The sequence below is a fragment of the Lepisma saccharinum genome, chromosome 25, assembly GCF_977018435.1.
Source record: "Lepisma saccharinum chromosome 25, izLepSacc3.1, whole genome shotgun sequence".
NCBI lineage: Eukaryota > Metazoa > Arthropoda > Insecta > Zygentoma > Lepismatidae > Lepisma > Lepisma saccharinum.
The window spans coordinates 31,958,211-31,973,219 of NC_139253.1; the positions used below are offsets into that span (position 1 = coordinate 31,958,211).

Sequence of the window (15,009 nt, forward strand, 5' to 3'; positions counted from 1 at the left end):
AACCTTTTAATCAAATCCAGTTAATTCTTAATTTTTAAATAGTATCATTTGACTTTAATTTAACTAACCATACTAATTCTAAGTCCACATAAGAACTTTAATAATTATATTTATTAACACTTTTTCTCTATAACATATTTGCATTTTGTGCGTGTTATTCACTATATAATATAAGCAATACTAAATGAGTATAAAATTTGAACGTACTGACGTCAGTGAGTATGAAACAACATTTCAGGGTACAACTGCCCCCTTCATCAGGTTCATATACTCTAATCATAATGCCGCATCACTAAGTGTTAAACATGGATTAGGTTAGAGGTATTGGTTAAAAAACACTTGAAACAATTCCTGAAAACATTCCTGTCTAAAAACGACCAGTTAAAAATCCTGTTTTAAAAAAGTTTCCAATTTCCCAAGAGACCTCTTAGAACCTGGGTCTTATAAAATCGTTAAAACACGTTCAGTTGCACAGCCAGCAGTTTCCAAATCTTCACACTCACTTACGTAAGTAAGTTCAATTTTTTTCTCTATTTATCTATTACATGTACTCCTGTACAAAACGTAATTGGTGTCTGTATCATATGGATTCGTCTCTTTACTGTTAAACATGGTTATGTAATATTGTTATAATTACTAACTTATCTTTGTTATATCTTTTCATAACTCGCTAATCCCACCAAACTAAGATGGAAAAGATATTCACTGAACAATGTGAATAAACAATGGTAATTATCTCACACGACCTCAGGGAAGTGAAGCAGGGGTGATAGAATGTTACTTTACTTCCATACTTTTTTCATTCATAAAGGAAACAGAAAACACTCCTCTCGGCTCTCAGATTCTCGACAGCTGCGAAACGTAACGAAGCAACATTCCTTGATGGACGCTGCACTTTGGACGGGTGCAATCTCTGCTAACATCAAAATGCAGATGCAGCATTCTTATCTTGTATCATGTCAGATAGGCAGCTCCGCACGCGAAGACAATGGCCTCCCTCTACCAAGGATGCCTCGCTATGGAATTCCTGAGTGAGACGTCTGTGCGGTGTCTGTCATTTCACAATATGCACAAGGCAACTCCAAAGTTAATACAGAAAACTGCTCTGGAACACCAGAACAGTCAAAATTGGAAATCGCCTCGGTACACTGCACGCCTGCTTCATTATCCTTCAATATGCAAATAATTGATGGCCCCAAGTTAAAAACATGGACCAATCAGTAATAAATATTACAATTGCTTAAATGCTAAGATCTAATAATCAATTCACAACACATCAATAATTTGGTAACTAGTCAAAATGGGAAATTGTGTGTTAATTTATCTAGATATTACCAATGTCGTTGTGGCGCTTTGAGGTTGGTGGGAAATATATGTCTTGGATTATAATTAATGGCATACTGTTATCATTCACAAACTGTCATTGTCACTAATGTAAAAATTATAAATATAATGTACATTATGGAGTAATTTTTGCATATGTCGCTAATGTCATTGTAACAATTAAACATTAGACAAACCGTCACTCACATCTCATGTATATATTGCACACTCCTCTGTATCTCGACATGGAATATTTTCTTTTCATTATATGTATTATTACATGTATTTATTATATGTATTATGCTTGTAACCTCACATGTAACAATAGGCCAGTCAATAAGGGGGTCCAATAAGGAAAAAAATCTGGGAAAGCTGGAACAAGTTTTATTATCTTCCTAAAAGGGTTCTTAACAAGATATTAATTTTGCACTTCTGTACCATCTTTGAAAAATGGCACCCAAAATCAGGTTTTTGCAATTATCTCGCTTGGAAAGCATTTTACGGAAAAGAAGGTTATGATGAAAAATAATCTATATATAATTCTCTACAAAAAAGGTTCTTTGCCTTTTTCATCTAGGATGCTCCATTTGGGTGCTAGGTGAGCAAGAAATTGTACATTATTTTCCCATCCCGAAAAGGTCAACATGCACATGGAAATTATCGTAGGCATGTCAGTTTGTAAGAAAAAATAGGGAGAGGAGTACAAATAAGTTTTTTTGTACTTATCTTTGCTGCTCCAGCTCCCAGGCTTGGTCTGGAACCATGATGCCTTACTGGTGGTACTCTATAAAATATGGCTCCAGACACAGGGGCACCTTACAGGTAATACAGCTGCATCTACTTCGTCGTGGGTTTCGTGGCCCGCACTGTACGCATCTCCGCTGTTCTCGTACCATGGTGGGGAAGTGACGAAAGCCACAAACTTCGTACCGCCTGTTGGCTGATGGACTGGGACCTGACGGATCAGGTTGTGTTGGAGCTTGGGTTCGAGTGCCTGGCTCGACCTTGGTCCCCAAAAGAGTTAGGGCCAACTTCTCACGGAACCCAAAGTGCCTCACGTTCTGATGAAATGACTTGAAGAGTAGGAAGGCATTCAGGATACATTTGTCGAGAAGGTGGAAGAGCAGCTTGACAGTCCACTTCATGGTCTTTCTTTGGGCAGTGTAGGAATTAGTCATGCGGTCAGCCTTGTCAACGTAACCCGTGTGGCTATTGAACTCACATACAATAGCCGGCTTGAGTATGTTGCCATGGTCATCACAGAAATTTCCCTCAGCTGGTGGCTGATGTATGTTCGTCAACACGTACACCTCTCTTGTCTTTCCAACATATCACAGTCAAGTCATTCTTCTCCCGAACACGTAAGTCTCCTCTTTCTTCAGCTTCAAGTCAGTCTTTGAAAAGTTGGGTGGGAGGCCTTTTCGTTGGGGATTTGACGGTCCCGCAGCAATATATACTGCTTGTTACAAGATCATCAAATAGGTCTGGAGAAGAGAAGTAGTTGTCCATAAATAATTTATGACCAACTCCCTTCACCTTCTCCGTCATCGCTACAACTAAACCGTTCATTGCAGATGTCACGGCAGTCGCTCTGACTTAGTCCTTGCCCAGATATACGGTCATGTCATATGTATATCTCAAAGAATCACAGAGTTTGTAGATCTTGATCCCAAACTTATTGTATTTCTTTGGAATATACTGTTTGAATATGACATCCTTTGTACAAGACCATAGCTTCATCAACTGCTAAATGCTCGGTAGGATAGTAGCATTTAGAGCTAAGCTCATTGATCTTGTCAAAGACAAACCTCATCTTCCACAGCCTATCATATTGGGTTCTTGGGGGGAGGGGTCTTTGTATTGTCCTCAAAGTGTAGGAATCTGAGCAAGTGGATGAAGCAGTTATGTGACATCTGTTGTCCGTAAAACTGTGTGCAACGGTGGGGTTTTGTGGACCAGTAGTCTCGCCAACGTGTTCTGCGGTCATGTCCCATCAGTATTGTCAAACCAACAAAAGTCTTCATTTGGTCAATGGTCACGTCACGTTCGGGCTTTCTCATTGGGTGCTTTGTGATATGTTGGTGGTAGTACCTGTTGGTCTCGGTCACCAGATGCTGGAAGATGTCTTCGGAGAAAGTCAGTGCAAAAAAGGCCAAGGGAGAGGATGCATTGTCAATGTGTCGAGCCTTCAGTCCAGTCTGTCCTAGGAAAGGTCGGGGGTTGGGAGCAGTCCTACTAGTTCGGGGAGGGGGTTGCCAGTCAGATGGAGAAGGAGGAAGGGAAGGGGAACATGTTTGTGACATATCATCAGAATCACATTCTGATGATGTATCAGTGGGAATGTCAAGCTCTTCTTCATCCCAATCGGAGTCTGTATCCATCTCCTCCAGCTCATCTCGGATTTCATCAGAAAGGAGATCACTCGGGGCAGCCATGGTCGACTATAAGCCTTTTGGGGACACAGCAGGCACAGACGACACTATCACACATCACACGAATGAAGCAAAGATGATAAGAAAGTCTTGGGAAGAGTCATACTTCACTCAAAAAAATCTTTGCCACTTGGGCACAAAACGAGTCTCACGACGCCTCATTGGCTATCGGTAGAAATTAACATTTTCTTTTTTCACTGCCATAGATGCCGAGATAATCCACGTAACCAAACTGCAAATTACCGACGGCATGTCCACACATGTGTGTTATGTGCAATTTTTCATGCTTTGTAAAAAAATTCATTTACACTTCCTGTTACATCTGGCAACACTACATGGACACTAATGAAATCCAATCATTGTTCCCCCAGTTTAAAAATATATACATAAACAAGGCTTCAATTTGGTATAAGGATTATGTGTGTACCACTTCCAGTTCAAAAGTTATACTATCCCCAACTCCAGGTTGCATTGTAAATGGAACACCCAGTAAAACCAGAAGTAAATTTACTGCTAATAATGAATTTGTCTTCTACAGGATTTCGAGAAATCCCTAGGGTGTTCACTCCTTTTTGCGAATGTAATTGTACTGGAAAGGTATCTTCTCTGTATTCTGGTGAAATTGATTTCAATAACTCAGAATTATTACAACACCATTTTCGTAATACAAAGCCTCCTTTAGCTAGTAACTCAACGAGTTTGGCTTGCAATTGTGCCGCTTGTTGTACATTTTGAAATCTACTAGCTAAATTGTCAACATAAAAGCTCTGCTAAAATGTTTGTTGCTTAAGGATAATTACTTTCTTCTTGTGCTAGTTGCTACATACAGCGTCTTGATAAAAATTATGCTGGCGCTGTCCCATACGTGAGAGTTTGTAATTCATATATTTTGATTTCTTCGTTCGGCGTGTGTCTCCACAAGTTCCTCTGCGACGGAGTATCATCTTGTTGCACTTGTATCATTTGATACATGTTTTCGGTGTCTGCCTTAAAAGCGAATGGATGTGTTCTAAATCTTAAAACTATGGACTTCAAATCTGGTTGAATTGTGGGTCCAATCATGAGAATATTATTAAATGATTTTCCGTTGATTGTCTTGGCTGACGTGTTGAATACAACACGTACCTTTGTAGTAGAATTGATAGGTTTTACTGTAATTCTGATTCACGTTGCAATTTTGTTTCAAGTTGATGAAACATGATTGAAGCTAAATTGTATGATTGTCCTAATGTTTCTTTAACCTCCTTGAATGGCAAATGTACCGTGAAACACCCTGTAGGTCACGAGTGGTGTGGTTTACAAAGTGCTGCTCGCATGCCATTTCTTCTCGTTGTCACGAATGTTCCTAGTTCTCCTGGCTCCCAAAAAGTTCTATCTGTCTATTTAGATTGTCATTTGTCATTGTGAAACAATGAAGTAATCGATGTGTTGGAGCTACATTGTTGTGGGATGTGTCCTGATAGAATGTCTTGAAGTACTGGGAAGTTCTTTGGGTGAGTCATACGTTCTGGCTTCAATATTTGATAGAAAACATCAGCACCGAATAATAACTGTATTTGTCTGGATCTGCCAATGCGATATTCTTTGGAATGTTGCATTCTTCATATGGAACATTTCCGGTTGATAAATTGCCATTGATGGTTGGCAACACTACACATTCTGTGGTTGTGGAAAAATTGTTTGTATTGGATTGCAAACATACTTCAATGCTTGGATCTGGTTTCTGATGTGGCACCATTTCGATTGAGAGACACTGTCTAATAACCCTCTGCATTTTATCCATCTTCCTGTTCGATCTTCCAGCTTAACTAACACAGTTGCTAGCAAAACTTGTGACTGAGGTTTTCCCTTTATTGTGTAATACGAAGCTTGCGGTGAAAATTCATTCTGATTGTACTGATTTGTATTAGAAGGCTCTGAGTTATCAGAACGAGTTTCTGATTGCAACCTTGTTGATGCTTCTGTTGCGTGATTTATGTGCAATAAGGTGTTGTGGTTCTTTCGGCATTTTCTACATATGCTTGAAAAATGTCCTTTTTTGAGATGGTTAGTACAGATATTGTTGTCTAGCAAACATTGATATTTCTGCACTTGATTTGCATTAATGAAGTTCTTACATTTGTAAATAGCCCGGAGGACCATATGTTTGTGTTTTTTGATGATTTATTGTTATCACGAGTACTACACACAACAAATATTGCGGTATATATCGCAATGCACACCGGAGCCACTTTTTCACAAAACATCCGTGCAGCCACACACTTCGCGAGTTCTCGCCTAACTGGCGCAACGTTCTTGCTGGCGTGGGTACATAAAAAAAGAAACAAATTATGCATGTTGCTATACACGCAAGGTGCTGTGTTTTTTATGTGACATTTCAAAGTTAAAGTAAACACATGATTATCATACAAGCTGATTCGTTTATTTTTCTTGCCGTATACACTACCACCTTTTGGTAAAATGTGAAATCATTCTCTAATGTTTCTTTGATCATGTACAGGTGCAACCTCAGACATTTCAAGATTTACAATAAGAATGCTGTTCAACGACTTTCAATTTTCAATTTCGTTGGGTCTGTTTCGATGACAATTGGATTGTGTACGAACAGCTTTTTTGCCACTGATTCTCAACATACCTGGTCTTGTCTTATTTATATTAATTTATCTTTTCTTTTTCAGGATGATTTGATAATACAAAAACTGAAAGCTACTCTGATATTGGAAAAGGAAAGAACACCATTACAAGCTGAAATTAGTGCATCCGCAACAAAGTATTTGCTGCAAAATATGCCAGGAACTAGCAGATTGTTAGCAAAGAACTTTCAGATCATAACACCATATCTGGATTCATCCCAATACATTTCATTGGCGGAACATATAGTGGAGGACCTGATTGCAAATTCTGATAGCTGTTGGTTCGGTGTACTGAATGACCCAAAGTGCCATGAAAATCAGTGCCTATACTCAGCTATCATGTGCATTATTTTTGAGAAAATGAGAAAAGTTTTCAAGAAAGCAAAGAGAAAGTTAGACTCTGAATTTACAGGATCCCTTGCTAAAACTGTCCTTTCTCTCATGAAGGGTAAAGAATCAACAGTTATTAATGTGGCAGACCCATTGTGCACTTCCGAAAGTGATCTTGCTTCTGTGGCGTCATTAATTTTTGACATAGTGTATACTGTGAATGATGCTCTCTCTGGTAATGCAACGCGTTTAACAAGCAATGGAGTGACTTACAATACCAGTTTAATCTTGAGATGTATCACCCTAATGGGTGTTTTCCCTGTTCACTATTGCAGTGACAGTGTGAAATCCTTACTCTTTCTTGGATGGTTTTCTGTAGCCATAACATTGGAACCGATGTCAAACAGCCAAGAAGGATATCAAGTGACATATTATATCTATGAAATATTAAGTCAAATTTTAGATTCTCACAAGCCGCTGGATATTTTGGACTACATGCATCGTGGTTTCTTTTTGACGTGGCTTCTTTCAGTGAAATGTATGCTGACTTTCGATCCACAGAGGAGACGGTTCTTGTTCAAGAGTCTAATAGATGCAGAAATAAGGAGCGATGTTCCTGCACAGCATATGGAAATGGTGAAAACTTTTGTGATTGAAAAATGCGGACCTACAGATATAACATTTGACTTCTGCATTGCTTTCCTTCACAGAGTACACAATGTGAGTAATATTAATTTTCCCATTTGTTTAGTAATACCGTTACGTTAGTGTTCAAAATTAGTGATTATTTTAAGTTATTTCATGTAGCTTTCAAATCAAGGACCTTAGTTTTTAAAATTTCGTAGGATGAGAACATTGTACTGTATTTTATGAACTTTGATTTGTACATAAAAATTGTTCCTTGTATGTTCATTCTATGTTCTCATCGATGTTTTGATGGTGTATGCTACAGAAGGAAGAATTTCTATATACAAATCAAAATTCATAAAATGAGAATGGTGGTAACATGGACAATTACAAAAAATGTTAATATTTTACAGTTTTTACATTGTGATATTTCAGCTAACTGTTGTCACAAGTTATTTTTTTTCCTCTTTTTCTTTTGTAACTTATTGATTCGTTAAGTTACAAATCGCATTTTTTATTATTTCCTTTTTTAAAAAATGGCACATTTTTATTAGAAGCACTAGTGTTATACACTATACTGATGTAAAAAAAGTGCAAGATCATCGTGAAAAAACAAATAGTGTAAAAGTGACCAGTTATTCTTTGGTTGCACCCCCCCCCCCCTCCCTCCTATATAAACACACATACAAGGTTGTCCATTGATTAGAATCTGAGTTGAGTTCCCATGAATCTAGTATCTATTATTTTCATTTTCCAAAGGGGGAGGATTGGTCGACCCTGGGAGATATCTGTCCCCCTTTCTTCCCTCTGGTACCATCTCAACCTGTCAAAACATGTAAAAACCATCTATCCTGTAAATGTATGCAACTGGTCATGTCCACACAAGCTTTCACAAGAAGGGAATGGACAGTGCATGTTGTTGGAAGGACAATGAATAAAAATAAAATTTAAAAAAATCCCTAGTATTTGCAAATAAATTAAATATTTTTTTAAAAAAAAAGTTCAGATTTAATAACATCACAATAGTTTCCCATGATGCTTATTGTTTGTCCTTTTCCCACCCAGATAGGGTTCCAACAAATTCTGCCTGAGTGACGAAGAAAAACTGCTTCTCCAAGGGAAATTCATAGGATATCACTAGAGGCACATATTTTTGGTAAATAAAAAAAGCAAAATTTTGGTGTTATAGCAGTGAATAATCACATCAAAAGTGCTATACAAAATAACATTTTGGTTTTAAAATTGTGAATATAATCCTAAATTTGATTTCAAACTGCACTTATTACACAAAGTAAATGCTTCTAATAGCACATTTATGTAGTTATCAGAGTATTAAGTTTATTCGTGTGTAAAGGGGTCCATTTTTGCTTCTCAAATATTTACAGCAGAATTAATCAATTTTCCGTGAATTGCATAACTCGCAGGATACTTCAGAAAGTGTCGCGTCAGTTTATAAACGGTCAATTTTGTGTTTAAGAGTATATTTCACATTTTGCAGTTTATTTCAAATTATTTCGTGACAAGACAGGGTAGAAAAATGCACCTCACACCTTTCAGAAACATTAAAAATGAACATTACAGCACGTTATTGCATATTTCGTGTTTTCGTCAAAGACTAAATTTGCGTGCCTCTAGATATCACTATCAGTAGGGAGACGAATTTATGGTAAATAAAACTGAGGAGAGCAGTAAATAAAATGTTAGATCAGCGGTATATACCAGCGGTGGAAAAAAAAATTGGCACACACTTTTTCATCATGAGAGGAAACAACATACAAAAGAGCTATAAATTGATAAACTACTTCATTTTTATATACTGTACACATACACAAGTACTTAGCTGTCCAACCAAAAAGGAAACATCAACACAAAATCACTTCATTTCTAAATTGCATATTCAGGGGAAGAAAGGAATGCAGCTTGACAGGGAGCGAAGTTTTCGAACTGAGATTATGTGCATGGGAATTTCCAATTTGCAGCATCTTCCTGATGTGATCGAAGATAAAACATTCTTCAGCTGCAAGTGGTAGGAAACTTTAGGCAAACGTTTCGTTACAAATCGACAGTTTGCGCGTAAAACCTCGATTGCCAGTTTTTGCGTGATTTCTACTTAATTTGATGATATTTCACGGTTATTTCGCGAAAAAGCATCCATTTCGTGGAAAAGCACACATTTCGCATTACTTCGCGAATAAAACTCGTGCATATTTTATCATTGGGGGTGTAGTTACGAGCAGAATGTTCAAAATTGCATCTTTTTTTCACATTTCGCGATTTCGCGCATCGCGAAAATTCAATGTCCCTAACTATCAGTCAGTCTACAACGTTTGTTCAGATACATTGCAGCCATGACTTATTCTATTCACATCTTTTTCATCTTCCAATACAGTTGTAAGTCTCGCTCTTTTTCTTTTTCAACACCCCCTCAATGTAAATGACATAAACAGCAATTGTAATTCTAAGTAATTTGTTTGTAGCTAACAAGTTTAGATACAATGTAAGGGGGGGGTGTCTCCTCCCTTCTATTTTCAAGTAGAAACTCTGACACCCTTGCCAGGTATCACAGTGGCAAAGTGTTTGCTGGCAGTGTCGTTTGTTTATATTTTGTACAAGTAATTCATTCTCGAAACTTCCTTTTTATGTTGCAGTGACTTACTTGACTTATTTCCTGTTATTCCGCTACGGAGCATAAGGCCTCAACGAAGTATCGCCAACGGACTCTGTTTCCAGCCATCTTCCTTATGTCGTTTCAGGTCTTTCCTGCTTCCCATCTCTTGTCCTTCGACATCACTTTCTATTTGTACGAAATAATGAACAGAAACTGTGTGAATTGTGAGTGGGAAAACGGACAAACATTTTTTCTGATATATTATATCTTTTACATCTTTCACATGCAGACAATTGACGATTTTGGTTGAAACAAGGAGGTATAAAAAATTAAAGAAATGTGTATGCTGTACAATAAACATCCATCTTAATACATTATGCACACTGAATTTCTACCTTACTTTATATCTGTAACAGAAACTAGCAAGCAATTAAATATAAATAATACTTACCTTCTAACCTGTTCTTGTTTTGTCACGTTCACGACATAATCTTGGGGCCCTTGATTTTCCAGAATAAATTGGGTGTGCTCTTCTTCGATGACTGTGTTTCAGTTTCCCCATTTTGAACAAACAACAGCGTTTCTTGTAACTACATTAGCAGTCTCTGGTAGCTTGGTTTGAGTTTCGGGCAATCAAGCACTCACATTGATCATATCGTTATAAAATACGGAGTGAAATCTTGGCAACAGTGTATGCTAAAATCCATAAACATAACCACAACTTTCTGAAGATACAAAATGTTTCCACCTTTTCACACAGTATTTCAGGTACTTGCAGCTACACACTGGATTCGTTGTTTCACAACAAAATATCGCTTATTAGTCATAAAAGACAAAAATGCACCAGTCTTGTCAAGAACTACCACTTCAACAGCATCTGTACGCAGCAGTTCAAAAAAATGTATATACACTTTAAAATGGAATAGCTGCTAATTGTGAGTATTACAACAATACAAAGGGAAAAATTACAAGATAGACACAGTTTCTGCATGCAATTACAAAAAGTGCTCAAACTGCAAACCACCAGCCAACAAACACCTTTGCACATGATGCTGTACATTCCTGATGACATGTTCCAGAATAGTCACAGGGATTGCTTATGCAATCCATCACTGTTCCTTTCCTTTCAAACTTTTATCACGCAAGGGAGCAATTCTTAGCCGTGTAGGTGGTTCAGTTCCATATTTCTGCCTCCATTGTCGTTGCACTTCAGAGACATTCTCGAATTTCCAATACCACTTGAGAATGTTTTTTCGCACCTCGAATGATAGCTGTGTTTGTGCCATCGCTGCACTCTCTCAACTTATTGCATCATGTCGCTGAACACTATCGCTATCTGTTGCTGTTTCTGAACGATAGTACTACACGTTGAACCCGTAGCCAACTTAAATCGAAGTGTATTGCATGTATGACATGCTTTTAAAGTGTGTGTACATTTTTTTTTTTTTGAACACCCCTGTATATTAGTGGTACTGTTGTGTCTGGGAATTTGGGCATATTCTTTAACATGGCTTTAGAACCCCCTTAAGTAATGACACATTTATTACATATCTATGCGCAGAAATTACTTTAAAAACTGTATGGTTCAGGAGACAAAAAAAGGCAAAAATACATTCCGCTTTACATGCATGTGGGGGTTTTAATGTGGTGTGCGGTTGGCAATATTGCAGATTTTCTCAGTGCCTGCGATGTAAACAGCTCGGCGGTTGAGGCAAAACTGGCACGGAAGATTCTGTGCTCAGATCTCGCACGGATTGATACATAAAACCTGCTGAAACTTAGCCCGTCGCTGGGCTTAGTTAAATATGAGCATACTTAAAGCTCTCCGACAACATGTTAAACCAGTCTGTCGTGTACTATCTTTAACCTTCAACTACAGTTGTGACGTCCCACGGACGGGAGTGTTCCTTTTGCTTGTTACACCGCCAGTAGTTTTGACCTTGAGGCTACCTCTCTTTTAGTACCTTCCTCAACTTCAGTGTGCTGTGAAAGCGTGAAGGGAAAGGTTGCATTATCTGCTTTTGTGGTGTTCTATTTATATACTGTGTTTGAGGGTTAAAATCACCGATGATTTATTACGATCAATACACAAGAGAATTGCAGATTTTTTATGTGTGGCATATACTGAATAGAGGGACCCGTGGTTTTGAAGAATGAATGTTAAACAATAACTAAGGACTAAATTCACGTTGATCAGCTGTGAGTAAATACTCAGTTAAGAGATATTTTGGATTGGTGTATTTGCTTTGCTTAAACTCACAATATAAACAAAATATTTTTTTTGAGGGAAGTTAAAAAATTGTGTTTCGCTCTCAAAACTACGTAATTGTGTTCAGTGAATAACAAAGCATAAGACATGATTAAATTCACATCATTTAAAATATGTCTTGATATATTTATATTCATTTTTTTCATAGAGGTCCTGTGGATTGTGTTAGTGCCCAAAATGTTCACGACTGTGGTTAAGGGTTAAATATTGTGGCCATTTTGTGTCATATACAATGTGAGACCAATTCTTCAAGTTATCTTGCAACTAATTTTACCACCACACCTTTCCTAAGCTATGAAATATTATTTTAAAAGTTTTGCTGCAAAATTGCAGACCAATGGAATTTCTTATACTCCGAAAATGTATTCTAGACAGTTTTGGAAGAAAAAAAGAATAAAAAACATGGCCTGCAACATGGTGAAAATCAGTCTTGAAACACTATGTCCAATTTTCCTCAAGTTTTATAGCTGCAGAAATAATTTTAACTAAATGATTCTTCATTTACAGCAGTTATCAAGGCCCATCCATCCTAACACATGCACCATATTTTGATAATTTTATTGTCAAATTATACTGTAAGTACATAATGCTCCTGTAAGTTTCATGCACAAAGCTCAAAATTATAGTCTATTTTAAGGTTTGATAATGTCAAAAATGATCAAAATATGAAAGTGTAAATATACACTGAATTTACTTGAGAACCATACAACCTTAAAAAAAGAAAAGAAAAGGAAAAACTGAAATTGTGGTAGATCATGAAGGTACACGATTTACATGGGTATAGAGTGCCTAACCAGACATAAATAACATTTATCTTGCATGGGCAAGCAACCCATTATGATGAGAAATGAGAAAAATCATTTAAAGAGTATTCCAATTTAATTATGCCACAATTAACGACATTTCAATAAAATGTACTCAATTCTCCCTTGTAATGCTTAAACATGCAAAAATGTATTGTATCAATTGATCATCACAAGTGAAACTATGATGTGCCACTATGGTTTCCCCCACATAAGGAAGTGGCTGATAACCAAAGTGCTACACATTTCAAAATTATAAGCTTTGTTCAACTATGTTGCATCAATCAATGCAAATGTGTTATCTAAAAGAAAATTGATACTTTATCTCTTTTATATCTTGGATATAATTCTTTTTATTTCCGTTAAAAGCCCATATTAGGATGATTTTAGGAAAATAGCCTGAAAAAAAAACACTGACTTGTACTGCATTCATTATTTTTAGCATTATAAGCTCTGCTAAGCCTTTTCTTTACAAGTTTTCCAAGAAATTTTGACAATCGTAGAACCTCACAAGTATTTAAAGCAATAATTTAACATTTTCTGAAGAAAACCACTTTTTGACTGGGGTTTTCAAGGTGAATTTTCCTGAAAAGAACTTCTGGGCCCTTCCGGGCTAACCGTGGGGTATAGGTGTTCTTCGTGAGTGTCCGGTCATCATATCATCCCTCATTCTCATCGTCGTGGTTAGTCCAAAATGGCAGAAAAGCAGATAAATCAAATCAACCAATCATGTTCACAGCTGTAATTTTGAGGGTTTGGTAAGATATTTCATCCCATTTATAGTGAATAGTGACAGTTTCGCGCTAGGTATGTATTTCAATATCATCGGAATGGGCACTGCTACTAAAATAAAAACCGTATATGAGGGTATGAATTTCTCCCCAAGTTGCAAGTGGAAGTTGTTTTTATAGCTAGTTGATTATTAAGCTAAATACGATCTGTAAAAAAATATTATTAATAATTATTTCTAGACTCCCATGTATTCCTCCTGACAAACAACTTCAAGTTACGGCTAATCAAATGGAAGTTTTGACTTTTCTGCCTGCCAATTAAATCTTTAACCTGTCCTCTTTCCATTCATGTGTTTTTCTGTGCCATCCGAAGCTTTATATTCGCAAGAGAAAAAATAATAATATGCGTAATGCTAAGTTTTCTCTCCTCCTCCAAACATCCAGTGAAAGGTGAGTGGGGGAGTAGTAGTTTCGGGTCCTCACATCTTGCTGGACATGGAAACTGTTCCTCGTGCCCTTAAACAGCCAGATTTTATACTGCAGTAATGATATGGATTGGGCCAACAATTTTACGAGCACTTATTAAGTGCTCAATACTTTTGGTGCAGATACTAGTCATGTAATGTTGTGTTTGTATGGGTAGTGTAAGCTCGAAAATATTCTTGGGAACGTTTAATAGCAACATTTACTGCATTATTTTTTAAAAAGTATGTTTATAAGTAACATTACTTTTTTTTTTTGTTTCATTTCTTTTCAGCTTGAGGCATTAGAGAAAGATTTTTTACCACCTGCACGAAGAAGCATTAAAATTGTTCGGGCAGATATCATTAATTATATTGTTGATCTACTGGGATTGACCACTATTACACCCATATTTTGTGAAGCATACATCGTGCTTCTGAGGAGAGCATGTGACAGAGGAGATGCAAAATTCGTAAAAAAACAGAAACATTTGATACATAAAACTGTTCCTTCTGTTGAACGTTTTGTTAACTTTGCACTGAAAGAAATTGCTAAGGAAGGAGAGAACAGTTCACATATTTTCATTGAACTCATCTCTGTAGTTCTAGCACACAGTGCAAGATTTAGGAATTACCTCCCTGTTAATTTTTATGAGGATGTTGTAAATATTTGTTCAGAGCATTTGAATGCTGATAGGAGACATTTTGCTGACTTGTTTACGAAGCCCAAAAAAGAGCAATTCAGGAGTATTGCCGATACTTTGAGGAAAAAAACTGTAAGTTTAAATATAT

At 36.9% G+C, this 15,009-nt stretch overlaps 1 protein-coding gene across 1 annotated transcript in view; it reads left to right on the forward strand.

The window, feature by feature from the left end:
- Positions 1-15,009, forward strand: part of LOC145978633 (uncharacterized) — a 68,304-nt gene that overhangs the window by 31,857 nt on the left and 21,438 nt on the right. The window contains exons 6-7 of the mRNA XM_083111384.1: positions 6,434-7,438; positions 14,514-14,993. Coding sequence (XP_082967510.1) covers positions 6,434-7,438; positions 14,514-14,993 — 1,485 coding nt within the window. The remainder of the gene's footprint in view (positions 1-6,433; positions 7,439-14,513; positions 14,994-15,009) is intronic.